Here is a 13,436-nt window from a genome sequence, read left to right on the forward strand (position 1 = left end):
GGGCACAACGGCAGCTGGGTCTCCCGGAACGCCAGCGAGCCGCGCAACGCGTCGGGCGCCGAGGCGGCGGGCGCCAACCGCAGCAGCGCTCTCGGGGAGCTGGGCGAGGCGCAGCTGTACCGCCACTTCACCACCGCCGTGCAGGTCGTCATCTTCGTAGGCTCGCTGCTCGGTAAGCCGTCTGCCGGGGCGCCTCCCGCGGGCTTGGCCCCGAGGGCACAGGCGCGCATCCGGTCCCCATACGGCCGAGTGCAGGTAGTCTAAGGAGGTTGAGGAAGGTCGGGGGAACTGCGGGAAACTTCAGCAGGCACGGTCCACTCCCGCCCCACGCTGGAAGCCGAAGGGTTGTCCCGTGGGGCTTTCTCTCAGCCCAGGACCGTGCCTGGTGCCGGCGGAGGTCAGCCTCCCCAGGCCGCCCTTGCGGAACGCTTCGGGATGCGCGCAGGGTCGTGCCCAGCATTTCTTACTTCAGTGGCTCTCAACCTTGGCTGCACATTTGAATCACCTGGGCCTCCGGAGGCCCAGAAATCAGGATTTTAAAAAGATTCCCAGGTGATTCTAATGTGCAGCCAAGGATGTGAACCACTGCCTTACTTATCGAGTTCCCCGGGCGGAGCGCTGCCCCGAGCCCATGTTTACAAATAGCGGGGAACAAGGCTTCTGTTGGGTTGCTGATGACGGATGTGTTTCCCGCTCTCATCTCTTCCCTGTATGTAAAATTATTTTCAAAGAGCCGTATTTTGCGCGTCTTATGGCTGGCTTCTTCGGAACATCGACCTGCTGGTAAACAACCCAGTGGAGTTGAACTTTGTTGCCTTCAGATATTGATGAACACCAAAACAAAACAAACCTCAGTCTATTTCTCTACCTGTGTTTTGTTTGAAGTATAGAATAAAGACAGGATAAAAAAACACAAAACACCACATTCAACAGGTTTAGTTATGCTTGTTGGGAGAAGGAAACGGCACTGAATTGAAATGAGTAAAAAAAAAACGTGTGTCTCCCGGTGTGAGAGTTATCAGCACTTCTGGTAGCGACTCTTTTAAGTAATAAATGATACTATCAGTATTCATTTCTGTTGAAGCTTCTTGCACATGTTGTAAATATGTGGCTTCCCTTCAAATGCGAATTCTCTGATGTGGCATTTATAATGATGTAAAAAGATTGTGATTATGTGTGATTCTTATGGCCTGAAGCAATCATAGATTACTTATTTGTAGACTGCTATGAATTTCCATGGAAACCAAAATAACTGACATAAAAAAGGCAATGGAAGAATTTTAAGTGTTTGAAATTTCCCTTCATAATTTCTCTGATTGTCATCATCCTGTCCCATTCTATCATAATATTTGTCTTCTACTTTTTGTTATGAGAGCATTTTCAGTAGTAGACCTCAGTGTGACTATGTCTAGGTGAGTGTGTTTTTATGAATGCCCTTATTTCATCTCTTTCTACATGGCACTTTGACATGCAAAAACTGCTTTTGTGGCTATCTCTAAACAGGAGACTTGATTTTCCCCTTGATCTTGGTTATGTTTGACTTGGCCTAGGGGGACATATTTTCCCCCCTCCACATTACTTGGGTCCTCCTAAGAGAATTTCATTTGTTCCTTTTTATATTCAGAAAAAAAGAATAAATATGTTTAAATGTCTAGAAATCAAAGATCAGAGAACTTGTGCAAAAGTGAAAGGCATCTGTGGTTTCCTTAAAAGCTTAGCTAAACATAGCCCTGTGTACTTGTTACTTACTGGTATTCTTGATTCATTGTTCTCTGAGGATTTGATGCATGCAAACATATCTATGTAATTGAATCTTCCTGGTAAAGACAGTTGAGGCCCAGAGCTTAAGTTCCAAAGTCATGTGCAGTTACAAGGCAAGTAAACTTGTAAGTATGGTTTTATGAAGCTCAAAATATTAGGAAAAAGGCACATATTAGGAATAAAAAAATTTATCATGGAAGAATCTATAAGGTTGAAAAGTAAATGGAGGGTGGAATAGTATCTAGAATATTATATGACTCTAATTTAGTTTACTTGTTTTTCACTGTCCCGTAGTGTAGATGAATGAGCCCTTCTTTTTTTTCTTTAAATAAATTCAAATATACTTCCTTTATTCTCTAGAATTTTTCATTGAGATGTCCAGAGGCCCTCTATTGTTTGAAAATAGTTCTGTGGGGAAAGGGGGAATTTTTCCCCTCATTTCCTTCATAGTACTTCTGGCTGGTCTAATCAAATTGACATGAGACATATTAACAGGGCTAAATACCAAAATTTATTATGTATGTACAAACAATGGTTCTGTAAGAATAAGGGAGCTGAGGACAGATCAGGCAATTGGGGCAATGTGCTGTCTTAAACTGAAGAGAAAGGAAGTAGTGATTTGGACTTCAAAGGAAGGAAGCTGAAGAGAACTGAAGGATGTTGATTTCCAATGATGGTCCCTTCATGTAGGTAGATATTACCTGTGGACACTTTATGAAATTCAGAGGGCCTTTATTTATTTACTAGAGGCCCGGTGCACAAAATTCATGCATGGATAGAGTCCCTAGGCCTGGACAGCAATCAGGGCTAATCAGGTTTGCTGGCCTTTCTGCCTCCTCCTTCCCTCGATCCCGTAGCTCCCTGCCCCTGCTGCTGGTCGCCCGCCATGTTCCATGCTGCCCCCTGGTGGTCAACACACATCATAGCAAGCGATCAAACTCCCAGTCTCCCAAACTCCCAAGGGGACAATTTGCATATTAGCCTTTTATTATATAGGATTTTTTTTGTTAATCGTCACCCGAGAATATTTTTCCATTGATTTTTAGAGAGAGTGGAAGGAAGGGGGCACACATCCCTATTGGGGCTGGGAATTGAGCCTGTAATGGAGGTACATGCCCTTGACTGGAATCAAACCCGGGACCCTTCAGTCCATGGTCCAGTGCTCTATCCACTGAGCAGAATTGATGAAGGCCACAGAGGGTTTTTAATGAGCAAGGACAAGGAGAGTTTTGCTAATGACAGATGGGTGCTTCCTGTGCAATGTTAGGTACCCTTGACTTACCTGCCAACATGGTTACTACCAATCAGCCTTACACTTATGGAGGGGTTTATACTTTATAACATATACCACATTATTCAGTTATAATAACATCCTATATAATAAAAGGGTAATATGCAAATTGACCCTAACAGCAGAAAGACTGGGAATGACTGGTCACTATGACACACACTGACCACCAGGGGCCAGATGCTCAATGCAGGAGCTGCCCCGTGGTTGTCAGTGGGTTCTCACAGGGGGAGCTCTGCTCAGCCACAGGCCAGGCTGATGGCTGTCAGTTCAGTGGTGGTGGTGGGAGCCTCTCCCGCCTCCTCAGCAGCACTAAGGATGTCCGCATGCAGCTTAGGCCTGCTCCCTGCTGGAAAGTAGACATCCCCCGCGGGCTGCTGCGCCAGTAGGGCGTGCAGGAGGCAGCCACCCGATCCATGATTCTCCTCACTGATGTCTCTCTCTCCCTCTCCCTTCCTCTCTGAAATCAATATCTATTCTATATAGAAAAGCCCAGGACCAGAACAGTGCAATGACTGGAACGACCAGACCAACCAGTCGCTATGATGTGCACTGCGGTGGCCAACCAGCCAGTCCAGGCACCGATTGGTCCCCTCCAACCTCCCACGGTCCCTCCCCCTGGCTGGTCCTGCCCCTGATCAGCCCTCCCCCCCCCTGATTGGGGGTGGGGCCAGCCTGCCAACTGCCCACAGCCCCTCCCCTGGCTGGCCCCCCCCGAAAGGCCCCAATTTGGGGGACCGGTTGGCCAACCTCCCGGGGTCTTTCTCGCAGCTGGCCGGCGTCCCTGCCCCCCATAGGCCTTGATCACTGGCTAGGCCGAGGGACCCCACCAATGCGTGAATTTGTGCACAGGACCTCTAGTCTATCTATATATATAAAAGCCTAACTGACCGATACAACTGAATGACTGAAACGACTGGTTGACCAGTTGTTATGATGCGCATTGACCACCAGGGGGAAGATGCTCAATGTAGGAACTGCCCAACCTCCCCTGGTCCCTCCCCACGGCCGGCCGGCCAGCCAACCTCCCGCGGTCCCTCTCCCTGTTCTTCCCCCCTGCTAGCAGGCCCCAGTCGGCCCGGCCCTGATTGGCCCGATCCCGATCAGCCCTGGCCAGGCCTAGGGACCCACCCGTGCACGAATTCAGGCACTGGGCCTCTGTTATGAAATAATTTAGGGAAATTTTCTGTTTTTATTTTATAGCACACCCTTTTCCCCCAAACAGCACAGCTTTTCCCAAACAAGTGCACATTCATTGGTCAGCCTCCCTTCCAGTACTCATCAGATTTTTCAGTTGCAAACAACAGAGCCTATTGTCAAAAGAAGACACAGCTACAGAAACATTTAATAAAATAAAAACATTTTAGTTGTTGAGATGAACTGCAAGGAGTTCAGGATTTGCTTGTCAAATATAAAACAAGCATTTAAAAGAAAGCCACTGTGAGATTACCAAGTTTACAGTTACTATGTTTATTGTGGGGAAAAAGTAGTATTTAAATCACATTAGTGTTATAACCTCAAAGATTGTATCATATCTTCAGCTATCAGCATTGCAAAAGTCAATAAAGTTAGAAAGCAATGAAGTTCTTATTAGGAGTCAGTAACTTACAGAAAAGGCTCAAGATTTCATTTATTGTGAGGAGAAACATCTATTGGTTACCTACTCCACGCCCCCTACTGGGGATCGGGCCTGCAACCCAGGCATGGGCCCTGACCGAGAATTGAACCGTGACCTCCAGGCTCATAGGTCAACACTCAACCATTGAGCCACACGAGTTGAGCCTGAGTCTTTTTAATGTGTCTTTATTTTGGGGGAAGAGAGAGGCTCAGAGACCAAGTGTTTGTTGTTTTTCTTCCTGACTGTGGGACATAATGTGCATCTTTTTCCATATTGCAGCAGGGCAAGGTTTTACTTCTACACTAAGTTTTACTTCTACACCAAACTAGACAGTTTATGAAGAAAGAAGTTTATTATGGGTTATTAGGTTGCTTTCAGAATTTATGGGAGAGCCTGGATGTCACAGAGCTAGGGACAGAGTCAAGAAATATGTGCAATCATACCACTGGCTCTAACAGAAATCATGAAGCTGCTGTCATGTCCCACCAGTGAAGTGAGGGAGTAGACTCCAGAACCCTAGGACACAGCTGTCCTAGGAGCAGCAATGGCATCTGTCATCTCCCTGCATTTACAAGAAAACTTGATGATTGCATTCAGCCAACACGTCACCTTAATCATGTCCGCTCTCTTAGGGAACAGCTGCTGGGCAGAACCTCAATCATGAACCTGCACCCTAACTGCAAGGCTGGCTGATAAGTAATATTTTTAGCTTTCCAGCCTGTGTAGCAGAGAGTAGCAGGTGGTTGAAGATTGTGGAATAAATAGTGATTCAAACTGTAGTCTACCTCATGTGGTTCCTTATATGACTGCCCCACACAGTGCTCTGTATAACCCCACTCCCACCCTGAGAGAAGGGGTAGGCACACGATCTAGACCAGTGGTCGGCAAACTCATTAGTCAACAGAGCCAAATATCAACAGTACTTCTTCAAAATAGACTCGTCCAGGCCGAAAACTGACTTCTGTGCATGGGCCACGAAGTTTCAATCGCACTGTATGTGCGCCCGTATTTTGTGGAAGAGCCACACTCAAGGGGCCAAAAAGCCGCATGTGGCTTGCGAGCCGCATTTTGCCGACCACGGAGACCTTGAATTCTGTTTCCTGTCCTCAGTGATTAGTCCAGGGGTGGTCATAGGATCCAGGCTTGGTCAAAGTCCTTGACAGAGATGAGAAGCCCTATTTTTCCAAAGGGGCTGCTAAGCAATGATAAAGGAAGTCAGGAGCTGTCTGCTTAGGAGGGAATAAGGGCAGAGAGAGAAGCAGAGGTGAGAGTGAGAGAAAGCAGGTGGTGTGGGAGAGGGAGAGAGTGAGGAGGGGAGAAACCATCCTGATGGTATTGTTTGAGAGGTCCTGAGCCTGTATTTTCTAATTAGATGAACCCAAAACCCCCAAACTTCCTTTTTGACTTAAATTTGTGTGAGTTGAGTTCCTGTCACACAACAGAAATATCCAGAGTGATATACTGTATGTGTGTGTGTGTGTGTATGTGTGTGTATGTATGTGTGTGTGTTTTAGTATTTTTTGTCCTCCATTTAGATAAACAAGTTAGACAGGGCCTTATGCAATGGAAGTCTGATGCCCAGGAATGAAAAGCAGCTGAAACCCAGGACCCCAAGAATTGAACAGAAGCTAGAGACAAGCTGGTAACTGGAGAGGTGCTCACGGACACTGAGGAGGACTGTAAGCCTGGCTGTGCAAAAGGTCAGGAGTGGAAGGTCATACTCAGGCCCAGGAATGTAAGAGAGGTTGACCACCATAGGATTGTCAAAGGCCTGTGCAGTACAGGGCCCAGAGGAGGGTGTACTGGATTAGAAAACACTGGCAATTCTCTTGAATCAGTATATAGCCTCTGATACTTTTTCTCTCTAAGAAAACATCCTTTTAAAATTTATCAAAAGTCATTTACACGTAAATAGTTGTTCAAGGTTAATTAATATGAAAACTTAATAACAACAAAAAAATTGAGCTGTGTTAGAAAAGGGAAATATTGCTATTGTTAAATGTAGCTTCTCAGGGGATGATGATCTCAACAGTCTTTGGGTCATAAGCTGGTTTCCTCTTTCCTGAGTGTTTATAAGAGCTCATGAGGAGGTCACCAGGTAAGAACCCTCACCACAGTCAGTTGTGTGGTGTGGATTAAGTCAGACAGCTGTCAGGTATGTGGTTGGGGAATGAGCTCATTGTTTTCTGCTTCAGATTCCACCATGGCCAGTGTCCATCTCTCAGGATGGTCTAAGCAGAATATTTCTGGGTGTATGGGGTGGTGGGGAGACGGGGTGTGTGTGTGGAGATGTATGTATATCCTCAGCTGGTCCAAACCCAGGGCAAGAGCTTTGTCAGTACAGGGTCCAGGCATCCAAGTACAGGAAGAACCTGGGCCAGACTCATATGGGCTTTGTCATGTTAAATAGCCAGTGCTGAGGTAGAATGCACTAAGCAAGTGGTGGAAGGTGGAGAGGAGCAAAGCAGAGATATCCCCCGGAGCTTTGAAACCATTCCATTTCTTTAACATGTCACGTTCAGTACCACTAAAGGCCATTGTTCTCATTGTTCTCTCTGCCCTGGAATGTTCTCTAGATGGTTCTTGTGGCTGGCTTGTGTTCATCCTTTCAATTGCAGCTCAGATGTCACTTTCTCCAAGACAGTTTATCTAAAGTAGTACCCCTTCCACTTCTCTCACATCTTCCTGGTTATTTTCTCTATAGCAGTTATAATCCCAGCTATTACCTTGTTTATTTGGTGTTCTGTCCTTCTCCATTAAAATGCAGAGCTTTGGGGATAGAGACTTTGTCTCATACAGTGCTGTGTCCTCAGCATTTAGAACAGGGTCAGGCATATAGTTAATGTTCAGTAAGTATTGATTGATGGAATGAAATACTTGGGGGGAACAAAATAGAACAATTAATTAAATAGAACAATTAATTAAATCGTGATTTGCATAAAGCTTAAGAGCTTTCTGGAAATGAGTGTGAATTTTGCCTATAGCCAGGATTCAGACACTCCAGTCATAGTCAGCAGCCTAGAGCAGGGGTGGGCAACCCCTGGCATGCATGCCAAACATGGCACACCAGTAACTTTTGCTGGCATGTGAAACCCTCTCTTATAATCTTCCATTTACAATTTTTTTCTTAATACCGACTTCTTAATTTTTCAGATAAATTTAGTGTAGGTGCATTTTAGATAAATAAATAATTTTTTTAGATAAATAAATAACTTATTTATTTATCTAAAATATAACATAACAAGTTATCTTAAAGACCATAGACAACTGATAATATCAGAGTCATAAAGTTATCTGTCGGACTATCAGTGTACATGTATACATTAAAAAATAAATGTATTTTTCATTCATATACTGTGTTCTTGTCACTTGAATGAATTTTATTATTTCTTCAAGGTTCTTCACATACGTACACTTTAAGAGATATCAAGTAGGCATAACATGTTCTCAAAAAATTAGGGTTGGCACACAGAAGAATTTGAGTCAGAGATTTTGCTGGTTTTGGCACGCACTCACAAAAAAGGTTGCCCACCACTGGCCTAGAGCATTGTTGACAAAAGCCAGATATCTGGAGCGACAGCTGGTCTCTTGATAGGAAATCCACAAGGACAGAAACTATAGCCTGACTTAAGGTAGAGTGAGCCTATGAAATGAGACCGGCAACATTTTGAACCCAGTAGCGAATGGGGATGCTTTTAGAGGCTTTTGGATCCTAGGCAAAGTCAATTATTGCTAGAAGCAGCCTGGGGGCCTGTCCCTGCCAATGGGATAGTAGCTGAGAGGCAGTGTTGTCATTAGGGAGCTCCAGGTGGCATTTGGCTGCCTATCCTGAGACAGATGGATCCTAAATGTGTGCGATCAGAGTGGTGCCCTTGAGTTTCTATCCTGGAAGCTCAGTGGTGGAAGTAGGGATGTTGAATGAGGTCTGAAAACAACAAACAATATTTTAATTGTGCCTCCTAAAAGATAAGTAAAAGTCCTACCCCCATACTTCAGAATATGACCTTATTTGGAACTAGAGTCCTTGCAGATAATTTACTTATTAGTAAGATGAGGTCATACCAGCGTAGGGTGAGTCCTTAAACCAATGACTGGTATCCTTATGAGATGGCTAGTAAAGATAGAGATACACAGGGAGGACACTATGTGATGAGGGCAGAGGTTGGATTTATGTGGCTGTAAGCCAAGGAATGCCAAGGATTGCTGGCAAACCACCAAAAGCTTGGAAGAGTCAAGGAAGGATTCCTCTACAGGTTTCAGAGGAAGCATGGTCCTTCAACACCTTGATTTCGGACTTTTGGTTTTCATAACTATGAAACATAAATTTCTGTTGTTTTAAGCACCCAGTTTGTGGTACTTTGTCATGGCAGTCCTAGTAAACTAATACACTAACACAGTCAACAAATACAGTGTGTCCCCAAAAATGTATATACACTTTAGCAGCTGATAGCTCAATTTTGAAAATGAAATGTATTTTAGTGAACACTGCCTTTATAATTATTCAAAGTGTGTATATGCATTTTGGGGGGACAACCTTATATTAGCTTGAAAACCCTGGGTTTTGCACAACCAAATGCAGTAGGTTTTACAAAAGATTCAAAGCATCTTTAGCTGATAGAACGTAAATCAGTGTAGTAAAGTCTGATCATCACTTGTTCAATCCACTGATGTACACACAGCTTTTAGCACCCTTTAAAAAATTACACTTTTTGTTTTGTGATAACTGTAGATTCACATGCTATTGTAAGAAAGAATAAAGAGAGATGCTGTGTATCCATTCCCCAGTTTCCCCTAATAGTACATGTGGCACCTGGTAGGTCTGATGGGTACAGTGTCATAACCAGGATATTGACATTTCCATCCCCACAAGGAGTCCTCTTGTTGCCCTTATACAACCACATCTACTTTCCTCTTACACCCACCCCCTTCTCAACTCTTGGCAATCACTAATCTCATCTCTATTCCTATAATTTTGTCATTTCACAGACCGTTATATAAATGGAATAGCATAGTGTGTCACCTTTTGGGATTTTTTTTTTGTCCAAGTAATTTCCTGGAGATTCATCCAGATAGTAGTGTATATCCATGTTCATTCCTTTTTATTTCAGTTTCATTAAATGACTTTCTTGAATGAAAGTATGGATCATTCCATGGCTTCTCTGGTTATTCTTCGGTCATGAAACGCTCTCAGTTTAACGTAGTAGTCACCCCTTATCTGCAGTTTCAATTTCCAGGTTTCAGTTACCCTTGGTCAGTTACCACCCAAAAATACAAAATGGAAAATTCCAGAGTAAACAGTTAATAATTTTTAAACTATGTGCTGTTCTGAGTAGCGTGATGAAATCTTTTGATGTCTTGCTATGTCCCACCTGGGATGTGAATCATCCCTTTATCCTTTGTCCAGCAGCTCTGTGCTGTAACCCCCACTTTTTACTCACTCAGTAGCCCTCTTGGTTATGAGATAGATTATCTTGGTATTGCAGTGCTTGTGTTCAAGTAATCCTTTTTTTACTTAATAATGCTATATTTATATAACTTTTACTATGCATATTGTTATAATTGTTCTATTTTATTGGTTATTATTGTTAATCTCTTACTGTGTCTAATTATAATTGTTCTATTTTATTGATTATTATTGTTAATCTCTTACTGTGTCTAATTTATAAATTAAACTATCACAGGCATGCATGTATATAGGAAAAGATGTAGTATATATAGGGTCTGGTACTATTCATGGTTTCAGGCATCCACTGGGGGTCTTGGAACATATCACCCACAGTTAAAGGGTTACTATACGTAATATGTGCAGTCTGATGAAAGAGTCAAAGCACCAAACTTGATTGAAAATGAAAAATTCTCCCCTCCACACAATCCCCAGTCCAGGCCTATTCCCTAGGAGAAGCTTAAAGTTGGGCAAGATAGTCTGGTTGGCTTCCTTTCCCATCTTCAGCTTTTGGCCAAGGTTTCCTGGCCTTCCAGGGTGGAGCTAAGGTGGAGGAAGGAGATGGAGGGCTCGGAAATGCTGTACAGACTGATCCTATTGTAAGTGGCTTCAAGCTTGATGGTGGTGCTCTCCTATATTCTTGGTTAGTGGCTTACTTTGCCCTCAGCCCATGAATGCTGCTGGACATCCAGCTTCTCCTTGCAGAGGGATGTTTGCTCCTGCAGGTGACCTCTTGGACAAGCCTTGACGTGAACTCCTGCCATTGGCCCACACCCAATACAAGGGAACACACACACATCCTTGACTGGTAAATTCTGGGAGTACTGGCTGCCCGCTCTGGCCTCTTCTTTGAGCAGCTTATCAGCCCATCTCTTGCCCTTTCGGTTTCTCAGCCAAAATTCACTGTGAACTCCATTGCCAGGGGCTACACATCAAGCTGTCTGCATGGGCTTGTTGATGCCCCCTTACTAGGCTTGAATGAAAAGACAACACCTCTCTATTCTTGCCTGTGTGGGTAGGACACAGTGTCTACCCACAGGTCTCTGTATATTCTTTTATATCCTCCAGGTGGGTGAGGGTGAGGGTATTATAACCACTTGATCAAACTTTGAAAAATTTGCATCTTGATCTGACACCTTACTTTGGTGTACTCAATCTGTTGTATCTAGTTGCAACCAGTGACAAAATAGTGAGTTAGATTAGAACCACGTTTTTTCTACTTTGAACTTACGACATAATTTTGTTCAGATTCTGCCCATGCCTCTTGACTTCAGCAATTGCTTTTGCTAGAAGCATTTTGGAGCCACCTCATAGACTTTTCCAGGGCCCATCATCACTTGTAAGCTGTGTGAACGAGACACAACATCTTTTTTAAAACTCATGTGTGATGTGACCACTGAAATTTCAACCTGAGCCACAAGTAACCATTCTGATCTTCTAAAAAATATTTATTTATTTGAGAGACAGAGAGAAACATTGATTTGTTGTTCTGCTTATTGATGCCTTCATTAGTTGATTTTTGTGTGTGCCCTGATTGGGGATCGAACCGACAACCAGGGCACCACTCGGATTTCTTGAGGGGAAGTTTTTTCTATTTGTCTCATTGCTATTCACAAACACCATGACATAATCGTTCATGGATTGTTTTTTAAAAAACATTTTTATTGATATTTAGAGAGAGAGGAAGGGCGAGGGAGAGAGAAAGAGAAACATCAATGTGAGAGAAACATCAATCAGCCGTCTCCTACATGCCCCCCACCCGGGATGGAGCCTGCAACCCCAGGCATGTGCCTTGACTGGGAATTGAACCAGCAACCTTTTGTTGTATTGGATGATGCCTAACCAACTGAGTCATGCCAGCTGGGCCATTTATGTCTTTCAGATAAGATATAAAATTTGCAGTTGTGAGTTTATACTCTCAGGAATGATGAATGATACAGTTGCCTCCTTTTTTACTTATTCTCTCAGATGACATTTATAAGAAGCCCAAAGTAATGTTGATTGAAGTAATTTTAGATAATTGTGCCTTCTCCAAACAAAATTCTAAATAAGTTATCACTTGTTTCAAATAAAGTAATTGAGAGAATGCCTTGCATTAAGAGTGACTTTGTATTTCCTGAGCAAGAATGTTTGAGGACACGTCTACCTCATGTTAGGGGTATATGATACTCACTCTCTGGTTCCCTCGGCATCCCTGTGTGTGCTCATTTGCACCTTTAATTATAGCTCCTTTTTGCTGGGGCCACCCGTGCAGTTTCCTAGGACAAGAAACACTTCCAAAGGCTGCTAAATGGAAAGGAAAGAATGACTCTCTGAAGTCAACGTGAGTGTGAATTTAATTTCCAGGAACATAGAGTTCAAGCGAGACTCAAGCAGAGGCAAAGTAATCAAATTTCAGTTTCCAGACCCTTTCATTGATTGATGAGAATAGCACCTTTTGTATTTGTCCTGTTGTTTCCGTGGCCTTCTCCCAAGGCTGCAGATCTTTAGCAACGATGATTCTACAAATTATCAGAAGCCCTAAAATGACGCTTTCTGCCTTTGCCACATAAAAGACGGCAATAGGGACTAGCGGGTTAACTGCCTGTTTCTCAGCGGGATGCTGTTGTTAGGATTGGACAGGACTTTTTGCCAAATCATTTTTATTGTAACAACTCAGTGGGCTCTAGCTGGTAAAGGTCACAGCAAGCTCTTAGGAAGGGTAGATTCTAGCCTGGCCCTGCTGTCGAGTAGTGGGCTGGTTGACTGTTGGGAAATCACTTTTCCTCACTTTGTGACTCTAATTGTGAGGCACAGATTCTTAAACTAAGTGTTCATAAAGATCATCTGTTAAAAATGCATGTGCCTGAATTCCACAATAGAAATTTTGTTTCTATGGGTTTGTTGTGGGGTTTTGGAGTCTATATTTTTAGTGAACGTGCATGTGATTTTGATGCAGGTGATTCACACTTTAACATTGACCTAAGGCAGTGATGGCGAACCGTTTGAGCTCGGCGTGTCAGCATTTTGAAAACCCCTAACTTAACTCTGGTGCCGTGTCACATATAGAAATGTTTTGATATTTGCAACCATAGTAAAACAAAGATTTATATTTTTGATATTTATTTTATGTATTTCAATGACATTTAACAAAGAAAAATAAACCAAAAAGAATGAGTTCCCGTGTCACCTCTGACACGCGTGTCATAGGTTCGCCATCACTGACCTAAGGGATGCCAGCATTCTCTTCTTTTTTTTTCTTTTTAAAATATATTTTTCCATTGAGAGTGGAAGGAAGTGGGAGAGACAGAGAGGAAAAAAACATCGATAGGTTGCCTTGTAGATGG

The 13,436-nt window shown here is 43.3% G+C and overlaps 1 protein-coding gene across 1 annotated transcript in view; it reads left to right on the forward strand.

Annotated features, from left to right (window-relative positions):
* Positions 1-3: 3 nt before the first annotated feature.
* GPR176 (G protein-coupled receptor 176) overlaps positions 4-13,436 on the forward strand; it is a gene marked incomplete at its 5' end in the record, with an annotated part of 75,569 nt that continues 62,136 nt past the window's right edge. The window contains one exon of the mRNA XM_015557534.1: positions 4-172. Within this exon, the coding sequence (XP_015413020.1) occupies positions 4-172 (169 nt within the window). The remainder of the gene's footprint in view (positions 173-13,436) is intronic.

The sequence above is a fragment of the Myotis davidii genome, unplaced genomic scaffold (assembly GCF_000327345.1).
Source record: "Myotis davidii unplaced genomic scaffold, ASM32734v1 scaffold46, whole genome shotgun sequence".
Taxonomy (NCBI): Eukaryota; Metazoa; Chordata; class Mammalia; order Chiroptera; family Vespertilionidae; genus Myotis; species Myotis davidii.